Source organism: Polyergus mexicanus, unplaced genomic scaffold, assembly GCF_030449975.1.
Source record: "Polyergus mexicanus isolate NDT 795.1 unplaced genomic scaffold, iyPolMexi1.0 SCAF_15, whole genome shotgun sequence".
Taxonomy (NCBI): domain Eukaryota; kingdom Metazoa; phylum Arthropoda; class Insecta; order Hymenoptera; family Formicidae; genus Polyergus; species Polyergus mexicanus.
In genome coordinates, this window is record NW_027223335.1 from 2,175,011 (window position 1) to 2,196,146 (window position 21,136).

General features: G+C 31.6%; 4 protein-coding genes across 14 annotated transcripts in view; 1 reads left to right on the top strand and 3 right to left on the bottom strand.

The window, feature by feature from the left end:
- Positions 1-701: 701 nt before the first annotated feature.
- Nedd4 (E3 ubiquitin-protein ligase Nedd4) lies at positions 702-5,563 on the bottom strand. 3 transcript variants are annotated; one of them, XM_070308074.1, is made up of 7 exons: positions 5,453-5,563; positions 4,500-4,709; positions 2,076-2,276; positions 1,801-1,961; positions 1,234-1,387; positions 988-1,103; positions 702-903 (listed from the first exon to the last, which is right to left on the bottom strand). In XM_070308074.1, the coding sequence occupies exons 2-7, from the start codon at positions 4,650-4,652 to the stop codon at positions 762-764; spliced, it is 927 nt and encodes a 308-aa protein (XP_070164175.1). In that variant the 5' UTR covers positions 4,653-4,709; positions 5,453-5,563; the 3' UTR covers positions 702-761. The 3 variants fall into 3 exon arrangements, with proteins under 3 accessions (XP_070164175.1, XP_070164174.1, XP_070164176.1); XM_070308073.1 differs by having other exon boundaries at positions 706-903; positions 1,234-1,399; XM_070308075.1 differs by lacking the exons at positions 4,500-4,709; positions 5,453-5,563 and adding an exon at positions 2,996-3,198 and having other exon boundaries at positions 709-903; positions 1,234-1,399.
- Positions 5,564-6,416: 853 nt separating this feature from the next.
- Gphr (golgi pH regulator) lies at positions 6,417-9,214 on the top strand. Of its 3 annotated transcripts, none has more exons than XM_070307975.1 (8): positions 6,417-6,624; positions 7,058-7,221; positions 7,279-7,385; positions 7,474-7,884; positions 7,962-8,143; positions 8,217-8,402; positions 8,638-8,703; positions 8,792-9,214. In XM_070307975.1, exons 2-8 carry the CDS (start codon positions 7,175-7,177, stop codon positions 8,990-8,992), a joined length of 1,200 nt encoding a protein of 399 aa, XP_070164076.1. In that variant the 5' UTR covers positions 6,417-6,624; positions 7,058-7,174; the 3' UTR covers positions 8,993-9,214. The 3 variants fall into 3 exon arrangements, with proteins under 3 accessions (XP_070164076.1, XP_070164075.1, XP_070164077.1); XM_070307974.1 differs by having other exon boundaries at positions 6,417-6,563; XM_070307976.1 differs by lacking the exon at positions 7,058-7,221.
- Positions 8,217-13,355, bottom strand: Gcs2alpha (glucosidase 2 subunit alpha). 2 transcript variants are annotated; one of them, XM_070307972.1, is made up of 7 exons: positions 13,276-13,355; positions 12,654-12,749; positions 12,176-12,586; positions 11,751-12,077; positions 11,417-11,666; positions 9,754-11,311; positions 8,217-9,668 (listed from the first exon to the last, which is right to left on the bottom strand). In XM_070307972.1, the coding sequence occupies exons 1-7, from the start codon at positions 13,290-13,292 to the stop codon at positions 9,556-9,558; spliced, it is 2,772 nt and encodes a 923-aa protein (XP_070164073.1). In that variant the 5' UTR covers positions 13,293-13,355; the 3' UTR covers positions 8,217-9,555. The 2 variants fall into 2 exon arrangements, with proteins under 2 accessions (XP_070164073.1, XP_070164074.1); XM_070307973.1 differs by lacking the exon at positions 13,276-13,355 and adding an exon at positions 12,866-12,967.
- A 2,109-nt stretch (positions 13,356-15,464) lies between these two features.
- The window catches only part of Kon (chondroitin sulfate proteoglycan 4-like protein), a 50,835-nt gene continuing 45,163 nt past the window's right edge, over positions 15,465-21,136 (bottom strand). For all 6 annotated transcript variants that reach the window (XM_070307783.1, XM_070307778.1, XM_070307779.1 and 3 more), the window contains 2 exons: positions 20,525-20,931; positions 15,465-20,306 (listed from right to left, as the gene is read on the bottom strand). In XM_070307783.1, coding sequence (XP_070163884.1) covers positions 18,348-20,306; positions 20,525-20,931 — 2,366 coding nt within the window. In that variant the 3' untranslated portion in view covers positions 15,465-18,347. The remainder of the gene's footprint in view (positions 20,307-20,524; positions 20,932-21,136) is intronic.

Sequence of the window (21,136 nt, forward strand, 5' to 3'; positions counted from 1 at the left end):
AAGCAGTGGTATCAACGCAGAGTACTGCATATTAAAATGAGTGTTAAATCTAAGAATTCTTACCAACATTATAATCAAATATTTATATATATACCAAAATAAAAAATAATTTTATGAAAAATCTAATTTATCAAATAGCAGCAATGTTTGCGTTCCTTTACAAATGCACTACTGAATCGTTTTTAAGAAACATCTTATGCTTGCACGCATTTTATAAAATATAGTACATTTACAAATGACAATAAATATTTTACATTATTTAAATATACATATATTAAGATATTTTGTGCGTGTGTGCGTACGAACACATGTGTATCTTATATGAGATATGAATACAATACAAAAAAAGAATAATGTCTTTGTCAGCATGGAGATTTGAAAGCAGAGAATATACTATTTACTACGCAGTTAGTAAAAGTATGAAGAAATGTAAAATTATATAGAAATATATAAAAAAACATATAATTTACAATCTAATAAACTCGAAAATTTTCTAAAATATAAATATAATATATGTAATGGAGCAATATAGTGTAGTCTTAACTAGATGTTATTCGGAAGAGAGCATGATTATTTAAATGAATAATTCTTTTATAGTTATTTTTTCTTTTTTTTTAATAATGATTTTCTATGTATATAAAAAATTAATGTATATTATTTTCTAATCTTTTATTGAAGGTATATGTTGTGAAAGTTTATGCACAGATAGCAGCTTAGAATCTTGATACAAAATCGTAATGTAAAAATATTGTATTGTATATTTAAATATAGCTTACCTGATTTACTACCGAATTTCTATGTCTCCCTTCTTCATCAGCACTAATGTGAAATCGTCGTTGAAATTCAGTAGCCGCTGTATCCAAATTACGTTGTTCAACAATTCCACTCGTCGCTGTTGTATCTCTGTTTAAAATAAGGCAATATTTCGAAGTTTAGACATAATATTTCAAAAAAATCAAATGATATCAAATAAACACTGTTACATACGGTTCTGGCCGTTCCCATTGTGTAAAACGCGCTATATGATTAACATAATATGTACGACCATTTGCATCCTGTCTTTCTTCCCATCCTGGTGGTAATGGCCTATTAACCATTGTAATCTATATACATACAAAAGTATTTTAAATAATTAAAAAATGTTCAATTACATAAAAATTATATTATTTTTAGAAGAGATATTGCATACAATTTACTGCAACAAATTTAATACAAAGATATATTGGTACATACATCTGCAGCTTGTTCTACTGGAGTGTTATTTTCTGGCTGTACTATTTCCCATCCTCCCGAATCTGACACATCTCCATTGTCATTTTCAATACTAGATGAGTCGGAAATGTATGCATGATACAGTTCCAATGTTCCCTTAACTCGCGACCGCTGACTGGAATGATTACTAGCCATATCCTCATAAGTTATTCATTTTGCATTCGCAAATAAAAAAATACAAAGCAAATAAATTTCAATGAAATAATATTAATGTAATATATATAGAAATCGCATATTTTTAATTATATAATAAATCTAAATTAAAATGCAAATTAAAATTTTAATTAATTCAAGTAATTAATAAAATATAATTTGTTTTATGCTTTATTATGCTTTATTAAGTGTTATTTATGTACTTGTGCTAAATTGTGCTGATTACCAACTATAACATATTTTGAACTTATGTAATTTTAACTTAAATTGCGATTAAATATAAATAATGTAAATTAGATCAAAATGTATAATGTATTAAATTAATTGTTGAAGAATATATGTAGCTTGAAGCGAAAAGTTATTAAAAATACTTACCTACGTGGACGAAGTACATAATTTCTAGCAGGAATAGCGCGTCCTTCTTGTTCCTTTGGTAAATTAATCAATGTTAATTCTACCATACCAAGAAAATCATCTCTTGTCAATCTATTTTCATCAAAAACTTGTAAGACCAATTTATGTTCTACTGGTTTAACCTAGTAAAAAAAAGTTATGTTATATGTAATAATACGTTGCATATATATAAATTAAAAATAATACAAGAATATCTTAGGAATTTATATATTGTGCTTTTCATAAATTTTACTAACTCTAAATATAAATTCTTCTTCCCAGACAGGATTCAATGTTTTCTTCTTAGTTCTTGTAAGTGCAGAATCTACTGTCTGATCGCCGTTTATCGTATTCAAATCAACGCGTACATAGGGATCACTTGCACCAAAAATATCTTTCTTAGCTAAATGATGCCCAGCAATTACTTTTAATCTCAACTTGCTCGTCGTGTCATCTCCCTATAATATAAATAAAAATCATCAAATACACCAGAACTGTGCTTTATTATGAACAAGATGTGACAATAATAAAAATAATATGCAAGAAACTTTTTATAATATTAATAAAAATATGTTACAACATATTTGGCATCTGCAATTTTTTTCCAGAAGATATTTCAATATATAGCTATTCAAAGCACTAAATTATAAAATTACAAGCTTTAATTGTACAAATATATTACAAATTATCAGAGGATATCTTTCAGGCTGACATTATCATAATGGTAGACAAGATTTTTCTTGAAATGTTGCATATTACATTGCACAAGATGTCTCCAGACAATTATAGCAGAAATTTATTTAAAAAATTGATGTTGTCCATTATAGAATTAAAAAAATATTAACATATATCGAAATAATAGATAATGAAATTGATTCAACCGTGCAAAGGACACGTGTCAAAGAACGCAGGTAAAATACTGCTCCATTGTAGATGAGTGTAATATAAAATTGACATTGATAATCTTTTTCGATATGATATGGACAGATTGTTGTCATCGTCATTCCGTGATATACATCGTTGATGAATATGCACGATGTACATCACGAGAACAACTCCGCTCTTCGTAAGAAATACCGTAGGAAAATAAATAACTGCAAAAGTAACTCTCGGTGCGCCTTCATCAGCCAGAAAACCCAACCTGTACTTGTCAAACTGTCAAAGTAGAGTTACGTACGGAATCGCCATCGACCCCGACCGTCGGATTGTAACCATACACATGTTCCTCTGCCATTAACGTTGCGTGTGCTCGCGGTTGGTATCTAATCGCCGCGACCGCTCCTTCTTATACAATTTAACAGGCCTCACAGTTTCTTATGTGCCATCAAGAAACCTATGTATTTTGTGTGTTAACCCCTCTCCGCGACTATTGCGCGACCGAGACGGATGTGACATATTCGCTTCCGGGTACAAAGATGGCTAGCTCTTCCTTTTAAATATTCAAAAAGCAGCGAATCTGTCCGATTGCATATATTTCATGATTAAATAAATATCAAAAATTACGTGAAAATTACTATTATCTTACGTTAAATTTCCGCTATAATCCCTTTCATTTCCAATCGAGACATTCTTTATTGACAAAGCGATAAATAGTAAAATATGAAAATTTTGCAAAGAATTCGAAAAAATATAAAATACGATAAGGCATAAATGAATTCTTTGCGTTCTCGTGTACATTACATCTTGTACTATAAACCAATATTAATTAATTGTAATTTAATATGCAACTGATGCAAAAATATATATTCCATATTAAATTAAAAAATAATATTTTATTTGCCAATACAAAATATAAAAAATTGTTTTAAAAATATTTTAATAATAATAGAAATATATATAAAATATTTTGGTTTAATATTAGATAAATACGATTTCACTCAATATTTTCGTGCCAGATATAAACAATTTTTGTAAAAATTCATTATCTTACGTTATTGTGTTATCTTATTTTGTTAGTATCATGACAAGACTTAATTTTGAAGATTGTGATTAGAACAATGAAAATTGTGCAATAATCATATGAAAGATATGTTTGCGATTGGTTTATATAACATCTGCTTCAAGCCTCTGCAAATTTGACAAGACATATTTTAAATATCAAACCAACTCTACAGCTTACTAGTTAAGGATTAGGAAACCTTTCATATGCTTTCGCATAATAGTTCTCGCATATCGCATCATAATACAAAGAATTACGACACTAGAAACTAAGAAAAAAATCTTAATGAAAATCTATAAATATATTTTATCACACACATATGATATACGTCACATATGTTTTTGCACTGTAGAATTTATCATGTATTTAAGTGGAGATAATGTAGACGCGTTTTTGAAATAAAATTATAAAACTTAACTAATCTTTCTTTCTATTTGCAATCTCTCTCTCTCTCTCTCTCTCTCTCTGATGCAATATGCAAATTTTATGACTAGTACATACTATTACAAGTACGTAGAAAGTCATTTAAGACAATTTCAAGATTTGCACAAAACTTTTTCTGTTTTTTTAATATGATTTTTTTTTTATAGTTTGGAAGAACGCGTTTGGTACTGCTTACAGTATCAAAACTTTGACAATCTTTTGATGCCAAATATTATCTAAAGAAATTATGCGCTACATAAGAAACTTTTTGAAGATTTTAAAACTTTTTTAGTTTCACATATGTGTTAATATGTCTTACCGAAGGCCCTGATAACGAAACTCGATCAAGCTGCGCATTAACTTCTGTTACACGTGATGCAGAACGATGCTGTGCATTGCAGATATAAGCGCGTCTTCTAGGAGGGAGTGAATCAACGCCAGCATAGATCGGATATGTCAAAGTACCTGGCATCTTTTATATCCTTTCCTTATATATTTTCAATGTTACACGATCTCAAATTTATCGATTCTGGACAAACATTATTTTTTATATTATACCATGTTAATTTTTATATTCTGCATTAACTTTTTTAAAAATTTTTTATTAAGCTGTAAATTGTGTATATGCAAGAATGACATTAAAAAGAAAATCTATAATATATCTATTTTATTATATATATCATCATATCAACGGATTTTTTAGAATTTACTTTTTAGTTTCCATTGTCATTTCTTTATCTCAACACATACAAGATACTCTTCATTATAATCTATTTCCTTTATATTATATATCTAAATTGCGCATTGAGTTTTAAGTAAAGCTATATTTCTGGATATAATATCTTTTGATATAAAAATTTTAAATAAAATGTAACCTAACAAAAAGATTATACATGATTTTTTAAATGTAATATAATATGCTTTTTCCATAAATATTGCAATTAATGCGATTACAGACTTTATAATATAATTAGAAAAAAAGCAATATGAAAAACAAGTTGCAAAAAGCAACACACACACACACATATATATATATATATATATATATATATATATATAAATACACATTTTATTATTATTATTATATATATATATAATAATAAAATGATGTGTATTTTTTTCCTATTTAAGATATCAATATTATGAAAGTCATAGACTCACAGATATACACAAAATAAGATCATATAGCCACATGCTTTTTGACAAAAATAAAATTTCAACGAAATTAAAATTTCCAAAATACAATATTCCTTAATCAATTTCACAACTCACTTATAAAAGTCACATATTGTATCTTTGCACTTAATGCCACGATCTTCGCAGAAAAGAAAAACGGACATGCATATGGTATGTACAAATGCGATCGTTCGTATCCAGACTCGCTTGATTCACTAACGCGAAGAAAATATTAAAGTTTCAGATAATAAGCAGTATCATAAATTATCGTCGAGATAACGCGGCCACCACGATGACATACAAAGAGCGATAAAACTTGCAAATGATAATTACGTGTGTATGCATTTTTGTTGTGTGTATATTTGTACGTACAAGTAATCGCATTCCACAAACTATACAGCTTTTATTTATTGTTAGCAATTTGCGAATATGCAAATTTGTGTATTACAAGAAAAACATTGAAATATATTCAAATGTGTCGCTTTTATTTATGATATATATTCAAATTTTTCAACACATTTTTATATATTTTATTTATTTTATATCAACTTTTATTATCAAAACAATATTCATCATAAATCTAGAATATTTTTCGCGAATTGCATAATGATGAGCTCAAAAAAACAGATAACATATTTATTTTTTTAACTATATACACTAGATGTGTTATAATATACTCAAAAAAATTAAACAAAATAATACAAAAAATCGAATTCAAAAGAAAATATATAAGATTAATATCAGACATATTGCTTTTGTGTGCTCCCTCCCGTTTTAATAACTGGCAATATGTCATTTATAAAAGTATAATTTCGTAGTGCTGGCAAAATCTGTATCGGAACCATTGATCAGAACACACAGTAAAACAAGTGGCAACTTAAAGATCTATTTAGATGAAATAACATAGCCATAGAAAATGTATGTACAGGTAGACGAACCAATCACAAACCTAAAATGAAGAATGCCATATTGTTATAACCTGAATATCAGATATGTGATTGGTCGTAGTTTCTTTATAGTTAGTATTGTATGACTGTACAAATTCATTCGGATAGATCTTTATGCTATCGTGTTTAAAATTGCCTGCGTCCTGTCATCCTGTCAAATATACTAAGCATAACCGGTCAAACTTTGCGATGCGAAGTGAAAATCGTGACAGCGAAAGATGGGTTTCATCGAGGACACTTTCGTGATTCTCATAACACAGGTGGAAATTTGTTTCCACTACGAAAATCAGTTTTATCGATACTTCCTGAACTGTGATTAAGGTTATAAAAAGAGTATGATGCTCTATAAGTGTATTTCACAATATTGTGTGAAAATGCTTTATTTTGCTATTTTAACAATGTTTAATGTAAAGTTTAATGTAAAATTTGATGTCGATAAATTTCAATATTTTTTATATTTTAGTTTTTTGCTATATTAAAACTATGGCAGTAATTCCTTGTGGAGTATTAATATCTATGGATTTTTTTTTGCATGTGATATATTTATGAAACTGTAACCAAATTATAAAATGTATATATTTGAGAATATTATAATAAATTTCATATTATAAAATATTGCAGTTTATTTAGTAAAATATTGAATCTCTTCCATATAATTATATGTTCCTATTTATTTTTACAAAAATATATTTTATACATAGACAATCTTTTCTATATGACAGATAATTTCTATTGATTATTTTTCATATTCCAGGTAATTTTCTTCTTAGGAGGATGGGTATTCTTTGTGAAGAAATTATTCAGGGATTATGAAGTTCATCATAGACTAGTGCAACTAATTTTTTCGACAACCTTTTCATTGTCATGCACCATGTTTGAATTAATTATTTTTGAAATAGCAGGGGTACTTGACTCAAGGTAAGAAATAAAAGCCCATTTTATTATTTAAAGTATAATATATTGCGCTTTCTTCAGTTCTAGATATTTTCATTGGAACGCTGGCCTTTATATGCTTCTATTTATGGTGATAGTTCTGATACCATTTTATATAGCATATTTTATCATCAGCAATATCAGATTTGGTATATAATTGTTGTTGTAAACAGTTTTCTTTTTATTCTTACTATTTAGTTTTATAAAATTTGATAAATGTTTCTGATTTGTACACAGTGAGACTGAATCTAATACGGCCACTGACAATTATCATATATCTTTTCTATCTCTACTTATTTTGGAAAGTGGGTGATCCTTTTCCCATATTAAGCCCCAAGAAAGGATTGCTGTCCATAGAACAAGGCGTCAGTCGAATAGGAGTTATTGGTGTCACAGTAATGGCTCTTCTCTCGGGTTTCGGTGCTGTAAATTATCCGTACACTTCAATGGCTTATTTTATGCGTCCGGTTTCTTATGCGGACGTGCAGTCTATAGAAAAACGATTGCTACAAACTATGGACATGATTATCGCGAAAAAAAAAAGAATAGCATTAGCTAAAAAAGGCGAAGCCGTTGGACAAACTGAAACTCGATCTCGATTATGGGGGATGTTAAATCCATTGGGTGGTACAAAAGGAAACCAAGAAAGTACATATTCTCTTTAATTTTACATAGAAATTATGAATATGTTATGTATCTTAACGACGATACATATTGTTTTATAGTTATCAAACAATTACAAGTCGAAGTTACTGCTTTAGAAGAGTTATCACGACAATTATTTTTGGAAGCGCATGATATACAAAATGCAAGAGAACGTTTAAAATGGGCTGCTACTTGGCAAGGAAAATATTTTAATTTTCTGGGTTATTTCTTCTCTTTATACTGCACTTGGAAAATATTTATTGTAAGTGCATTTATTTAATAACTTTTATTTAAATAATTTTATGGCGAATAATTTATAATTATTATATTTACAGTCTACGATCAATATAGTATTTGATCGGGTTGGCAAGAAAGATCCTGTGACTAGAGGAATCGAAATTGCGGTCCATTGGATTGGTTTCAATATCGATGTCACATTCTGGTCGCAGCACATTTCTTTTTATCTTGTTGGTTGTATTGTTGTAACATCCATACGTGGATTATTGTTAACTCTGACAAAGGTACATACATAAAATACATACAACTTATAGCAGTCCCATGCATGTTTATTCATCTTTAAAATTTTTATAAAATAATATATATGTGTGTGTTTCCATGTTATATATGATAAACATTTTTAGTACTGTATTATATAAGTAAAGTAATGTATGTATGTTAAAGAACACGTAAATCTTTATTTTCTATTGCATCATTATCAGTCTTAGTAAAAATGCGCTCACTATTGACTTGTTTCAGTTTTTCTATGCTATATCAAGCAGCAAGTCATCAAATATTATTGTACTTATACTTGCTCAAATAATGGTAAGGATAATATATTTGTAATTATAAATTATGCGTGATTTTCTGGATTATTCATATTCAAAATGTTGTGTACTTTCTCTCTTTTCAGGGAATGTATTTTGTGTCTTCTGTGCTTCTTATGCGAATGAATATGCCAGCAGAATATCGTATTATAATAACGCAAGTATTAGGAGAATTGCAATTTAATTTTTATCATAGGTGGTTTGATGTAATTTTTTTGGTATCGGCATTATCATCAATAGTGTTTCTATATTTAGCTCATAAACATGCACCGACGGAACGCATATAACGAAATAAAAATTACTTTTTATTTAAATTTGTCGCTTATTTTATGAAGTAGTGTACTCAAAGCCTATATTTAATAATCCATTGGATAAATATTTAACAGAGATTATGGCAAAGAGGTTTTGACATATGTTTCAGAAGTGGTGTGTAATAATGTTTCTAAATTAAATGTACTAAATTTTTTTGAAATATAACACTTTTTTTACCACAATAGCCTCTAAAATATTATTTTTTATATTTTTAATTAAATCGTAGAAAATAAAATTGCACACAGAAAATAGCATCTATATAAACATCTTCTAACTGTTATCGTGCTGCTTGATTATACATGTGTTGTAAATGCTACAAGCAAATATTAAAAGTTTGTAAAAAAAAAAAGATAATTATTTTGCAATAATTATTAATTAATAATAATTATATTATTCTTATAGTATACTTGAGTCGTATTTTTATTGTTCTAGGAAATATAATTATCCAAATCACAGATAACTGAAACATATATAGTAATAGAAAATTGATATTATGATATAGATTACTGAAAGTTGATTATGAGTCCATCATATAATCCTAATGTAATAATTCAATAGTCCATTCTTCCCCCATATTTACAGCTGGTTTACGTATTGTTAATACATTGTTATGTGGATTATATGTAGTTTCTAAAGTTATTCTTCCCATACCTATAAAAAATTATAATATACATATATATTATTAATATAGATTTGTTATAAAATTGTACTATCATACTCCAATCTGATTACTCACTGTGGGATTCCAATTGAGCAGACTTAATTCCTTGTGGCGGATTGACTACGTCTATTCTTTCTAACCAGCTTTGTGTCTCATACGAAGCTAATTTATCTATTAAAGTTGAAGTTATTTTATTGTTGTCCAACGTTATTCTTAGATATAAATACTTTCCATGACGATATTCAAAACTGGCTTCATCATCGATATAAAGATTATTGCTAGCTTTGCCATTACTATCAGCGATTACTATTAGTGTGTATGGATCATTTTTCATAGCAACTGTACTACGTCGTATCCTCATTTTTCGTGGAACGATGGAACCACTTCTTTGGAATACAGGGATCTTGTGGATCGTTACTGGTATTTTAATGTACCCGGTCTTTTGATAGGGTTGCATTGTATCAATATCATACCAAGTTACTTTGTTTTCTCCTGGGAAATAAACTGCTACTTCAGTGGCACCAGATTGAAATACTGGACATACGAGTAGAGAATCGCCAAGTAACAACTGATCATCGATAATAAATGTTTCCGATTCCGATGGATAATGCGCCCATAGAGGACGTATAACGGGTAAACCGTTTACTTCGTGCTCTCTAAAAAGCGTGTACCATAATGGCAAATAGGAGTATCGCAATCTGAGCACTTCACGAACTATTTGAGTAGTTTCTTCATTAAATGTCCATGGCTCGCGTCTCTTTGTCTCGATATGAGAATGCTGACGGAAGAAAGGTAACCATGCTGCGGCTTGATACCATCTAATGAACAGCTCGGAATCTGGATTTCTGAAGAAACCTCCCACATCGGCACCGCAGAATGATATTCCAGATATAGCAACTGAGAGACACATGGGATAACTTACGCGCAAGTGATTCCAATCAGCCATGTTGTCGCCAGTCCACATTGTTGCGTAACGTTGCGATCCAGCAAAGAAGGATCTCGTTAAAATAAAAGGTCTTAAGGACCCGCCCGACCGACGGAATAAAGCTTCATATGTCGCACGGATATACATATGTCCATTAATATTGTGAACATCTCTGTGTTCCCAGTCTCCATGATGGATAAGATCCTTTGGCGCAGTTATTTCAGGTCCATTAAACACACTTGGTTCATTCATATCATTCCAAATATAAACGTCGTTAGTAGTACCATGAAATTTATCTAAATTATACAAGCCAACATAGTATTCAATAACTTTTGGATCGAAAAAGTCCAAATATGACGAGGATCCTGGCCAGCACCAACCCTCATAATCTTTTCCATCTCTGTTTTTAATGTAATAGCCCAAACTGGTTGCATCATTATGTAAAAAGTAATTATTGTCGCGTTTAATATGAGGATCGATAATAACAATCAATTTTCTGCCTTTGGCAGTAAGATTGTGTACCATTTCAAGAGGATTTGGGAATTTACGTGAATCCCATGTAAAATATTTTTTGTTATCGGTATATTCAATATCAAGCCACATAGCTTCCAGTGGCAAATCATGTGTATCAAAATTTTCAGCGATTGTTGCAACATCATCCTGATCATTGTAATTCCAACGGGATTGATGATATCCAAGAGTAAACATCTAAAACAAGTTTTAAGAGAAACTGTAAGTTTTGATTGATAAATATTTGTTTTACAATATAGCTTAAAAAGATTTTCATTTTAATAATTTATTTATTTCATATACCTGTGGTAAAGGAGCTGTGCCAGTCAGGACAATGTATTGTTTAAAAACATCAAGTGGTTTTGGACCCAGCATGAAGAATACATCAATCACTCCAGATTCTGACATGAAATGAGCATCTACCTGGGATTTCTTAGTAGATCCAGATACAAAATTAACAATACTTTCTACAACATTGTTGTCTGCACTTGATAAAATATCGATCCAAGTTTCTGCTGTATTATGCCAAAAAATACCTGATGATCTTTCCTTTCTGAAATATATTAATGCAAATAAATTTTGTATAAATGTATTTTCATGAATCTCTTAGAAGTTATGTATTTAATAAATTCTTTACCCATGAGCATAAAGAACAGGGATGGCACCATATAAAGCCATACGTTCGTTTGTTTCATATTCAAATACATCTAGATTGTACAGTCTATATGGATCGGTAGATTTAGTTGATTGTAACGCTAGCGAATCAGCATGTTCTGGTACACCGTAAGCATGCTCCGATCCAGGAAAGCTGAAATCCATGGCAACAGCTTCGGGACCATATGGTTTTGCATCACGATGTTCCTTGAAGTTTTCTTCCCAAGCACCAGGATCACTATCTGCACTATCACCAGGATATGTGGTATTATTTATTTCTGTACCTTCAGCATTTTCACCTTGTTCTGGTCTGTAACAGAATAAAACAATATACATATATATAGTTTATCACTATATAATTCTACATAAAAGCTTTCAGTGTAATAATTGTCCTCTAACAATAAATACCTTACTGGTTTGGTACGTAAATGCTCAAATCTCATAAGACCACGAGCATTTGCTGATATTGTTAAAACACCTTGGGAGTATAGATTAATTTTAAACGGATTAACATGTAAAATAGCTTTGTTTTCGCCCTTTATTATAGTTATACTTTCAGTCGTTTTTTCCACAGAATCCAATTTTGTTTTTTGTGGCTGATCTTGAAGAGCATATTCATTTTCGTATCTGGGATGCAATGGGTTTTTTTCATTAATGTGTAATCTAAACGTGCTCTCTTTCAATGAGGTAAATTGTACCACATAGGAGACACCTGTATCTTTATTAAATAGATCTATAGTAATCATAGATTCATTCTGTATAAGTGTATCTGGTAAAAGCTGATATGGTGTTTTTCCAGGTTCTACTTTCCTGCACCGTCTATAAGAAAACAAAGTTTATATCTGTTTCTAAAATGACAATATTTGCAAAAATGGCTAATTCTTACCGGCAGAAACTGTTTTGATCGCATCTTTTGAAGTTATCTCTATTAACTGCATCGACAAGAAATAGAGAATATAGTAATATCAAAAATGGAGTTAACCTGAAAGTTTTAAAACACAAAATAAATTAAATACTTACTAAGATATAAGACAATGTATTTTACATAAATCATAGATATTATGGTAAAAATAAATTATGTTTATCGGCGAGTATTACATTGTATGTACTATTTTATATTAGACTGTACAACAATTTGAGATGAAATACTGCCGGAAACACGGCCGCGCAACAGATTACAGTAGCAGTAATGATGTAAAACTGTGAACTTCCATCGCAAATAAGTAACAATATCATATTCATTTGAACGACAGATTAGATTAGATCCATAGCGGACCCGGCATGATAAATGCATTGAAAAAAAGGATTTATATCGTAAATAAGATATTGCGGGCAAAGAGACACGTAGACGATATCAACCAACGACCGGAATCCACGAGATCAGACTTAAAAAACTCAGCGAAATTACTATGGCAATTGTAAACGACACGAATAGATGATTTCTGTATGCCTGTGATAAATCCTTCATCATATAAAGATTAAAAAGCTGAGAATAATTATAAACTCACCGCATATTTAAAGCCATATTTGAGAATTACTGCTATATCACTTTCGCGATAACTCTGGGATATCGTGCAAGATTGATTTTACAGATGGCGTAACATGATCCTTTGATTCCATAGAATCCCTAGTTGGATGTAATTGAATGTCACGCGCCGCCGGCCGCCGCTGATATATGTATAATTCTCAAGTGAATAAGTTCTTGTTTCTGTCTAAATTAAAGGTATTTATGATAAAGCATTTTCTAATTTACAAGTATTTTTATCATATCCAGAAAAACATATTATATCGATTATGAAACAGCATTTTTGAAAGGCACAACTTTGCTTGATATATGATCTATAAACGTGTCTGACTATATAATCTTGTTTTTTAGTAAAAATCCATTTTACGGACAAGATAATATGTGATATCTTATATCTGAGTTGTTTTCTACTGTGTTTACGATCTTTTTTATCTATCTCTTATTTTTATATCATGTTTTTATCATATTTCAAAAATTTTTACTTCTATCGCATCGTGTGTGTGTGTTTTGAGATTTTATATATTGTTTTTAATATTGGTAAGTTTCCTGTATATTAAGTAAAGTATATTGCAGTAAATTTTTTCATATTTCAATCATTTTCAACATTTATTAAAATATTTCGAACGTTATATTTTTACGCTAAATAATTATTGCCAATTATTGCTGTGAAGTGTGGCAGTTTCGATACTTCGATAGTTTCGATATTTCGAGAATCGCAACAGCGCTCTTTTTGCTAGTAAATCTCGCGATCAGTCGCGTGACTCGGTGATGGATCGCGAGGTCATTTTCAGATCGCTTCGTATATTTCTCGCGATTATTAACGTTTAAAAGTAAATGCGGCACGCGAAGAATTATCGAAAATATCGCGAATAAAGTGTTCTTCCCGTGTATCATATGTACAATCGTTATTTATCGTTTCGAAAATAGTAATCTGGTATTTCGAATCGCGGCCGGTCATGGAACATGTCGCGACATATTTTTTTTGCGGTTATTACTCTTTATAAACGAATTTCGCGCGCAAAGAATTCTCGTAAAGTGTTAGATATTTGTCATAATTGTGCCATAATCGCTTTTATATGCCAGTATTGCAATTTTGATATCGACAATATGTGCTTATCTGTGTGTCCGCGAAATCATACATAATCGTAATCTTCTTCATATAATATATTCCGTGCCATTTTTTTTTTTTTCATTGAAGTGCAAAGTTTGAAAATTTATGATGGTACACAATTATTGCCAGGTATATACATGTTGTCATTTTATAATTAACTACATGAATATTATTGAAATCAATATTTATTCTGTATTGTCTTTACAAAGAAATGTTATTATATTTAATTTAATAAATTTTAAAAAAAGTTTAAAAAGAGTTTGCCCGAATTAATAGACAATTATCGCTGTTCTTTCAAAGCAATGTCTGTTGTAGCTATTGTGTAATGGATACAGAACGTAATCCACATGCATAATTTCTGTTTAACAGATTTCTAATATTACGATGTTGATATCGCGGGATTAAAATCCTTGCCGATATCACGATACCGACATCAGGATGCTGACATCACGATACTGACATCTCGATGCTGACATTCCGATGCTTGTTCTATATCAAGATTCCAGGATGGGAGGCATCTATCGGTAAGTTTATTTTTCAATATATTTTAAATAAAAAATTATTGCATTTTATCAACACCGAAAATTTTATTACATTGATACGATAAAGAAAGTTACGAAATATGTATATATATATGTTTAACATTTTGCTCTTTTAACTTATTCCGAGAGAAATAGCTTATTTTATTTACAAATCTTTCACACATTGCTTTCGCCAATTCTTTTTTCAAATTTGTAAAGAATGGATTACACAATTAATTATTTATTAAATAAACACTAATTAACATAAACGAAAGCTTATATATATCATTTTTAATTATTTAATAAATATCTAAATTATCTAAATTTTATAATTTAATAAATATCTAAATTGTGTAAATTAAATAAAAAAAGACATTTTCAAAGACATATTTTTATTACTTAGTTTATACTTACATATTTCAAACAGATTTTTATATTTTTAATTATATTTGCAATAAGAAAAATAATATTAAAATGCAAAAATGTATATATAAAATAAATATTTAAAAATATTTGTTTAATATATTTCAGTAATGTACAATAATTAATATAATATAAATGATAACATTAATAAAAGGTAAGTGGTTGTGATATGATAAATAATAAATTAGACTGTATTTATTTAACATCGCACATTCAATTTATTAGAATTAGAAGAGTAATGCATTCAGTCGGCAGGGAAAATACAGTCCTATGATAATTATATATTATAGATTATAGAAGTTTGGCACTCTCAGATCAGTTCACTTTTGGTGGATGTAAAAAAGCCTAACAGTTCGTCTTTAGCATATTCATGAATCAACGAACGGGTGTCTCTTTCTGTCTCTTTTAATAAAACATTTTTAATTAGAATCTATTATGCATATGTTATATGAATCCATGGAACGGTACATTCTACGTAGTAGTGTACGCATTATAATATATACATATATATATATATATATATATATATATATATATATATATATATATATAATCGTTATGATCATTATAATCAACATTCACGTTAGACTGCTTTATTAGATACGCTTCTAAGATTTTAGGGAACTTGCCATTAATCCACTTTCGGCCAGACATTCGCTTGAATCCCCGCGAAAAAATACGAAATTTCTTTTTTGTCGATACATCGTAGTTTTACAGTCAATTTGAGTCAATAATAAACCTGCTTTTTCTCTTTTGAGAGAGACGAGGCTTTAAATTACTAGTAGCGATAAAATAGGGAGGCACGATGTAGGTCTGACAATAAGTGATACGGATCTTTTGATAAAGAGATATTTGCTTTTTTTTTAATGATCATTATGATTATTAACATATAGAAGATTTTATATGGCCGTATAATTTTAATATAAGAGAATAATCCCCCATTAGTTTACATGAATTAGAAATTTTACTATTTATTATTCGGTCTGATTAATTTATATAGTTTAATTGACATTGATAATATTAATATTATATTTTGGTTTATATGTCGTTGACATGTAATTTTGATTCTATAACGGTGTCTAACGCGTTTAGTGTTAATTCTCTTTCTCCCTGAATTTTTCTTTACATAATTATTTTTGTAAACTAAATGAAAATTTAATGCGGTTCTACAATGTTTGACATTGGCCGGAAGCGGATCTATTAAGGTTATCGTGAGTTTGCACAAGAGCAACATAACATAAAATTCTTTTTAAGATTCAACCAACTCGCCAACACACGTCTTTGTCAACAAATTTTTCTGATACTGAAACCGCGAACGCATAACCCCGTTCATCGCTTATGAATTACGAACTCGTCGCGCGTCAACGTTTCGTAATAGAAAAGATCTACTCTCGTACTCGTATAAAAAACGACTTATAGATTTCGATCGTTATTGATAATTTGCATTTAAGTTACGTTAAATAATTGTATTATTTGATGTCGACTAATAATCTATCGTTTGCTATAGAAACGAAACGGATAATTGTGAGAATTTCATAGGCGATTCTATGTAATTTAAAGATAATTATCGCGATGAAAAAAATGTTGAAAAAAATGATTCGCGATAATAACGCTATTAATTAATAATTGCTTGATCTAATATTAATTTATGATAATTATTTGACACAATTTTTTTATCCGCTATACGGCATATTATTAACAAAATAATTCAGCGTATTTCACTACAATTAAAGCCTTTCACTAAAGCTAAAACGCGCGATATTGCATTGTCGCAAAAAGATTGTTTCGGCGACTTGATTTTTTGACGTTTTGAACAGATGTTAACTGACATTTTACGTTTATTTGCACGGTACGAGCAACATCGAAATAGTCGAAGTAACGATAGAATAAAATGACCGTATGCGAGATTCATATTGGAGCAAAATAAAAGTTTAACTTGGACAATATACGGCGGTATAAAAGGATATGTCCACACAAACTCTAGTATAGCTAGTATAAATGCATTCATTTGAGTCAAGTGACATTTGCTTTAGTGTCAAGTAAAAAGTAACAGGAACATACAAGCGCTCAATTAAATTGTGCGCATTTGATCGTCTTATGATACAGTTTGATAAAGTTCTTGTATTATCCTGATTACTCGCGTTTCTATTTTCTTTGTTTATAACTTAGAACTTTTTAAGCCTTAATGCTTCGATTTTATCTGAAATTCATGACAGCAAAAATCGATAAATGCCATTTTTATAACAATCTTATTGATCTAAATTTACAAAAAGTGTAAAAATGGAAGAAGGTGAAGAACGTAAAAGCGGTTATACGTTTTCTGAAAGTCTGCACTCTAAAACGAGCCAGTAAATCGACGGATCTTTTGTTTATTGTTAGACCAGGATTGAATTTATCGCAAAAATCTTTAATGAATAATCGATCTGCCTTTTTAATGATCGAGTTTATTTCGATCCGCCAGAAGGAAGGGACATAGAATAGATATACGAAAAATCGACGTGTTGTGATTAGTGGAAAAAATGTCAGCAGAGTCAGACATCTTTCAGGCACATTGAGCTCGTGATAGCGGCGATAGTCGTGACATTCAAGGAGATCTAGCTTCCTGTTTATACCGTTTTAGGCTAATAATACACGAGACATTGCGAACTATTTCGGATCGAGAATTATCGATAATTCTCGACCGTTTTCAATCCGTAAATCTCCTACAGTCGAGGAGTCTCTTTGCTTTTCTCAATTATAATCGGACGCACCAAAACACATGTCGATGATCACTAAATTCTCGCAACAGCATCGAACGTCATCTCACTATTATTCGATGCATATATGTCTGGCGCGATGACCTCGAATCTCGACGAACGATTTCCATAAATTCCGTCGCAGATTTCACTTTCCTTAGGCACATTAAGTCCGTGATATCCACGATAGTCTCGATTCTCGCATGAAATACCTCAAAAGACGCTACGGTTTTTTTCGCGTAAACCGCAACGTATTTATCTCCTGCTAGACCCAGTACTGGTCCCTCCTCAACAACGGGTTCTTCTTGGTCCTTTGAGTTGTGGCCGACTGGCAAGGTAAATCGGAAGTATCGAAGCTACTCCACTCGTCGCCGTCCGCTACCCCATAGGGATACCTGGCGGATACGTCGACCTCTGAGCCGCTCTCCAGAGGACTCAAGGGTATCACTTTACACTGGGGTAACGTTGAGGGCAACATCGGCAAAGGCGTGCTAGCCGTTACACTATTATGATCGTTACCGAAAGGCTTTAAATGTGGGGTAGCAGGCATCAGATGATCCGGCGGTCTGGGAAGCGGCATCACACCGACAGCTGGAGTGGTTTCTGTTTTTTCCTCTTCAGCATGCTTGTATCTGTTGTGCCGGCATCTGATCGTGATAATTACAACCACACCGAGAAGAAATACGCCGAGTAACATGCCGAGAATTAGTAGATAATCATTGCTCATATTCGGTGCGATCGCCATCTCACCCTCATGACCGACAGGATCCATCGGACCGCCTAGAGTGATGTTGTCGTCGTCTATGTCGAGCTTGATGCGGAATTCAAAGTTACCTACGGCTGGCTGGAAGATGGACGCCGCAAGAATGAAACTGAAATTGTCCGTGACGCCGTCTATCGACGGTATTTTTCTGCACACCAGATATATCACTCCAGAGATAATCTCCTGATGCGAAAAACGTGTCACTTCCCGTTCGCGCGTATTTCTCTTCTCACCGGAAGACGAGGAACTCCTGATAATCTTCTTGATCTTGGCGAACTTTGGTTTCCTCACGATGGTATAAACCGGATTGCTCGTTGTTAACTTCGCTAAGGGAGTTGCGTCTAGATGTTGCAAAGTTATTCGATTCTTTTCGCCTGCCAACGTCGTCAATGGATTCATAATGAGGAGAGGCGTAACTTTGATCTCGACATATATATGCTTTTGCACGAAGCCGCTCAGTCGCGCCGACAATTCCAAACTGTCGTTTGGCACCGTCATATCCGTTTGCATAAACACTACGCTCTTCGACTGTAGATCGGTCTGCTTGAACATCGACGCTGCGCCGTCCCGCACGTACAACACTCCGTATTTTGGATGTGTCGTAATTTCATAGATCACCAGATCCTGACGCGCATTCGTATCGAGCTTTATGTCATTTTCGGAGATGGGCGCCACGTTCGAGCCTTGCTGCAAACTAATCGGACCAGGCACTGTCACATTCAGTCGTATAGGTAAAACGTGGACGTTGAAGACGGTATAAATCGGATTGTAACCACCGTCCCAGACTCTGAAGTAGAAAGAAGCGGCCTGCAGCGTTCCGTTATGCTCGTATACCACTCGATTAGAGTCTATATCGTACTGGGTAAACTTGTCCACCTGGCGAACCTCCGACGTGTTTTGATCGAAAGGTAACAGTAATAATCTACCGAATGTCGGTCCTGAAATTACGTCATACGTGATATCCTGCGGTGGAGTATCGGGATCGGTAGTCAAAAGATTCTCCCGAGTAATGGTCTGATTTTGATTCTGCACGACTGAGATGTATGGAGTGTTGGTGACGAGTTTGAAAGGCTGATCGTTAATCGGCTCGATAATGACGGGAATACTAGTGTTGCAAAGTAATACATGACCGGGTATTAAATATAGCGAGAAATAAATGCGATCTTCCAGGGTATCCGAATGATCGTGGTAGTAAGCGATCTTTCCTCCTTCGATTTGCGGCTGCATAAAGGTGGTCACATTCAAATCCGGCAAAAGCATTACGTGCCCGTGACTAGGCTGGTGAATCAATTTCGATAATACCGCTGGATTCTCGATCCCGGCGTTGATCTGTAGAAACGATACGATGCCGCTAATATTCATAACGACTTCGGCGGAGCCACCCTCCACGACTCTGACGTTTTTCATAGAGAGATATCGGTCCAGGCCGCCGCTCGAAACTGATATATCTATTTGGAAAATCTGCAATATAAAAACATATTGTTAAAAATAAATAATTGCAAAATTGAGATAGAAATGATCTTTAATTAAAAGTCATCAGAAATGTTAAATATCTTATTAACTTACTGAAATCATATAAATAACATTTTTTGCATACAATTTATTAGACTATAAGATACGCCAATAGAAGATAACGTATTTAACGATAAAGATTAAATGTTTAATTATATTCTCTATACCTGATTTATTAAAATTCCAGCGAAGTGCGTTTCGACGTCAAACGTGAAAGAGTCATTGGCCGCTAAGTCCATGAATTGCTTGGTGTGCTCATAAATCACTTTACTATTGTTTATATCTTTCTGAGTAAATCGCTCGACCTCGAGCCATACCCCTTCACTTGTCTCCATTATAACTTTGCCTAAATGAGGCCCGTTTCGCACAGTGTATCTAATCTCTCTCGCTTCGTCAGAACACGTCGTTAATAAAAGCTTGTCCGATATTAATTTCTTAGTAAGAGGAAAGACATTAAGGGGCATATTGTGTTCAATGCTTAGACGAACTGGCTTTGTGGTGATTAAGATCGTGTAAAATTCCGTCGTGTGTACGCCATCATTTAATATGAAATTAAATTCGCCATCAGTTCCATCTGAAAAAAATATTGCACGTTTTCACTTTTTTGTATCGTGTTAAAAATTTGCAATTTTATTAATTATAAAAATGTTGAAATATTAATTTGATTTCCTGAAATGATATCCATATCAGAAATAAAAATTAAAAAATCATTATACATTACTTTATATATTTTAATATCGTATTAATTAATCATTTTTATTACTTAAAATTAATCTTAT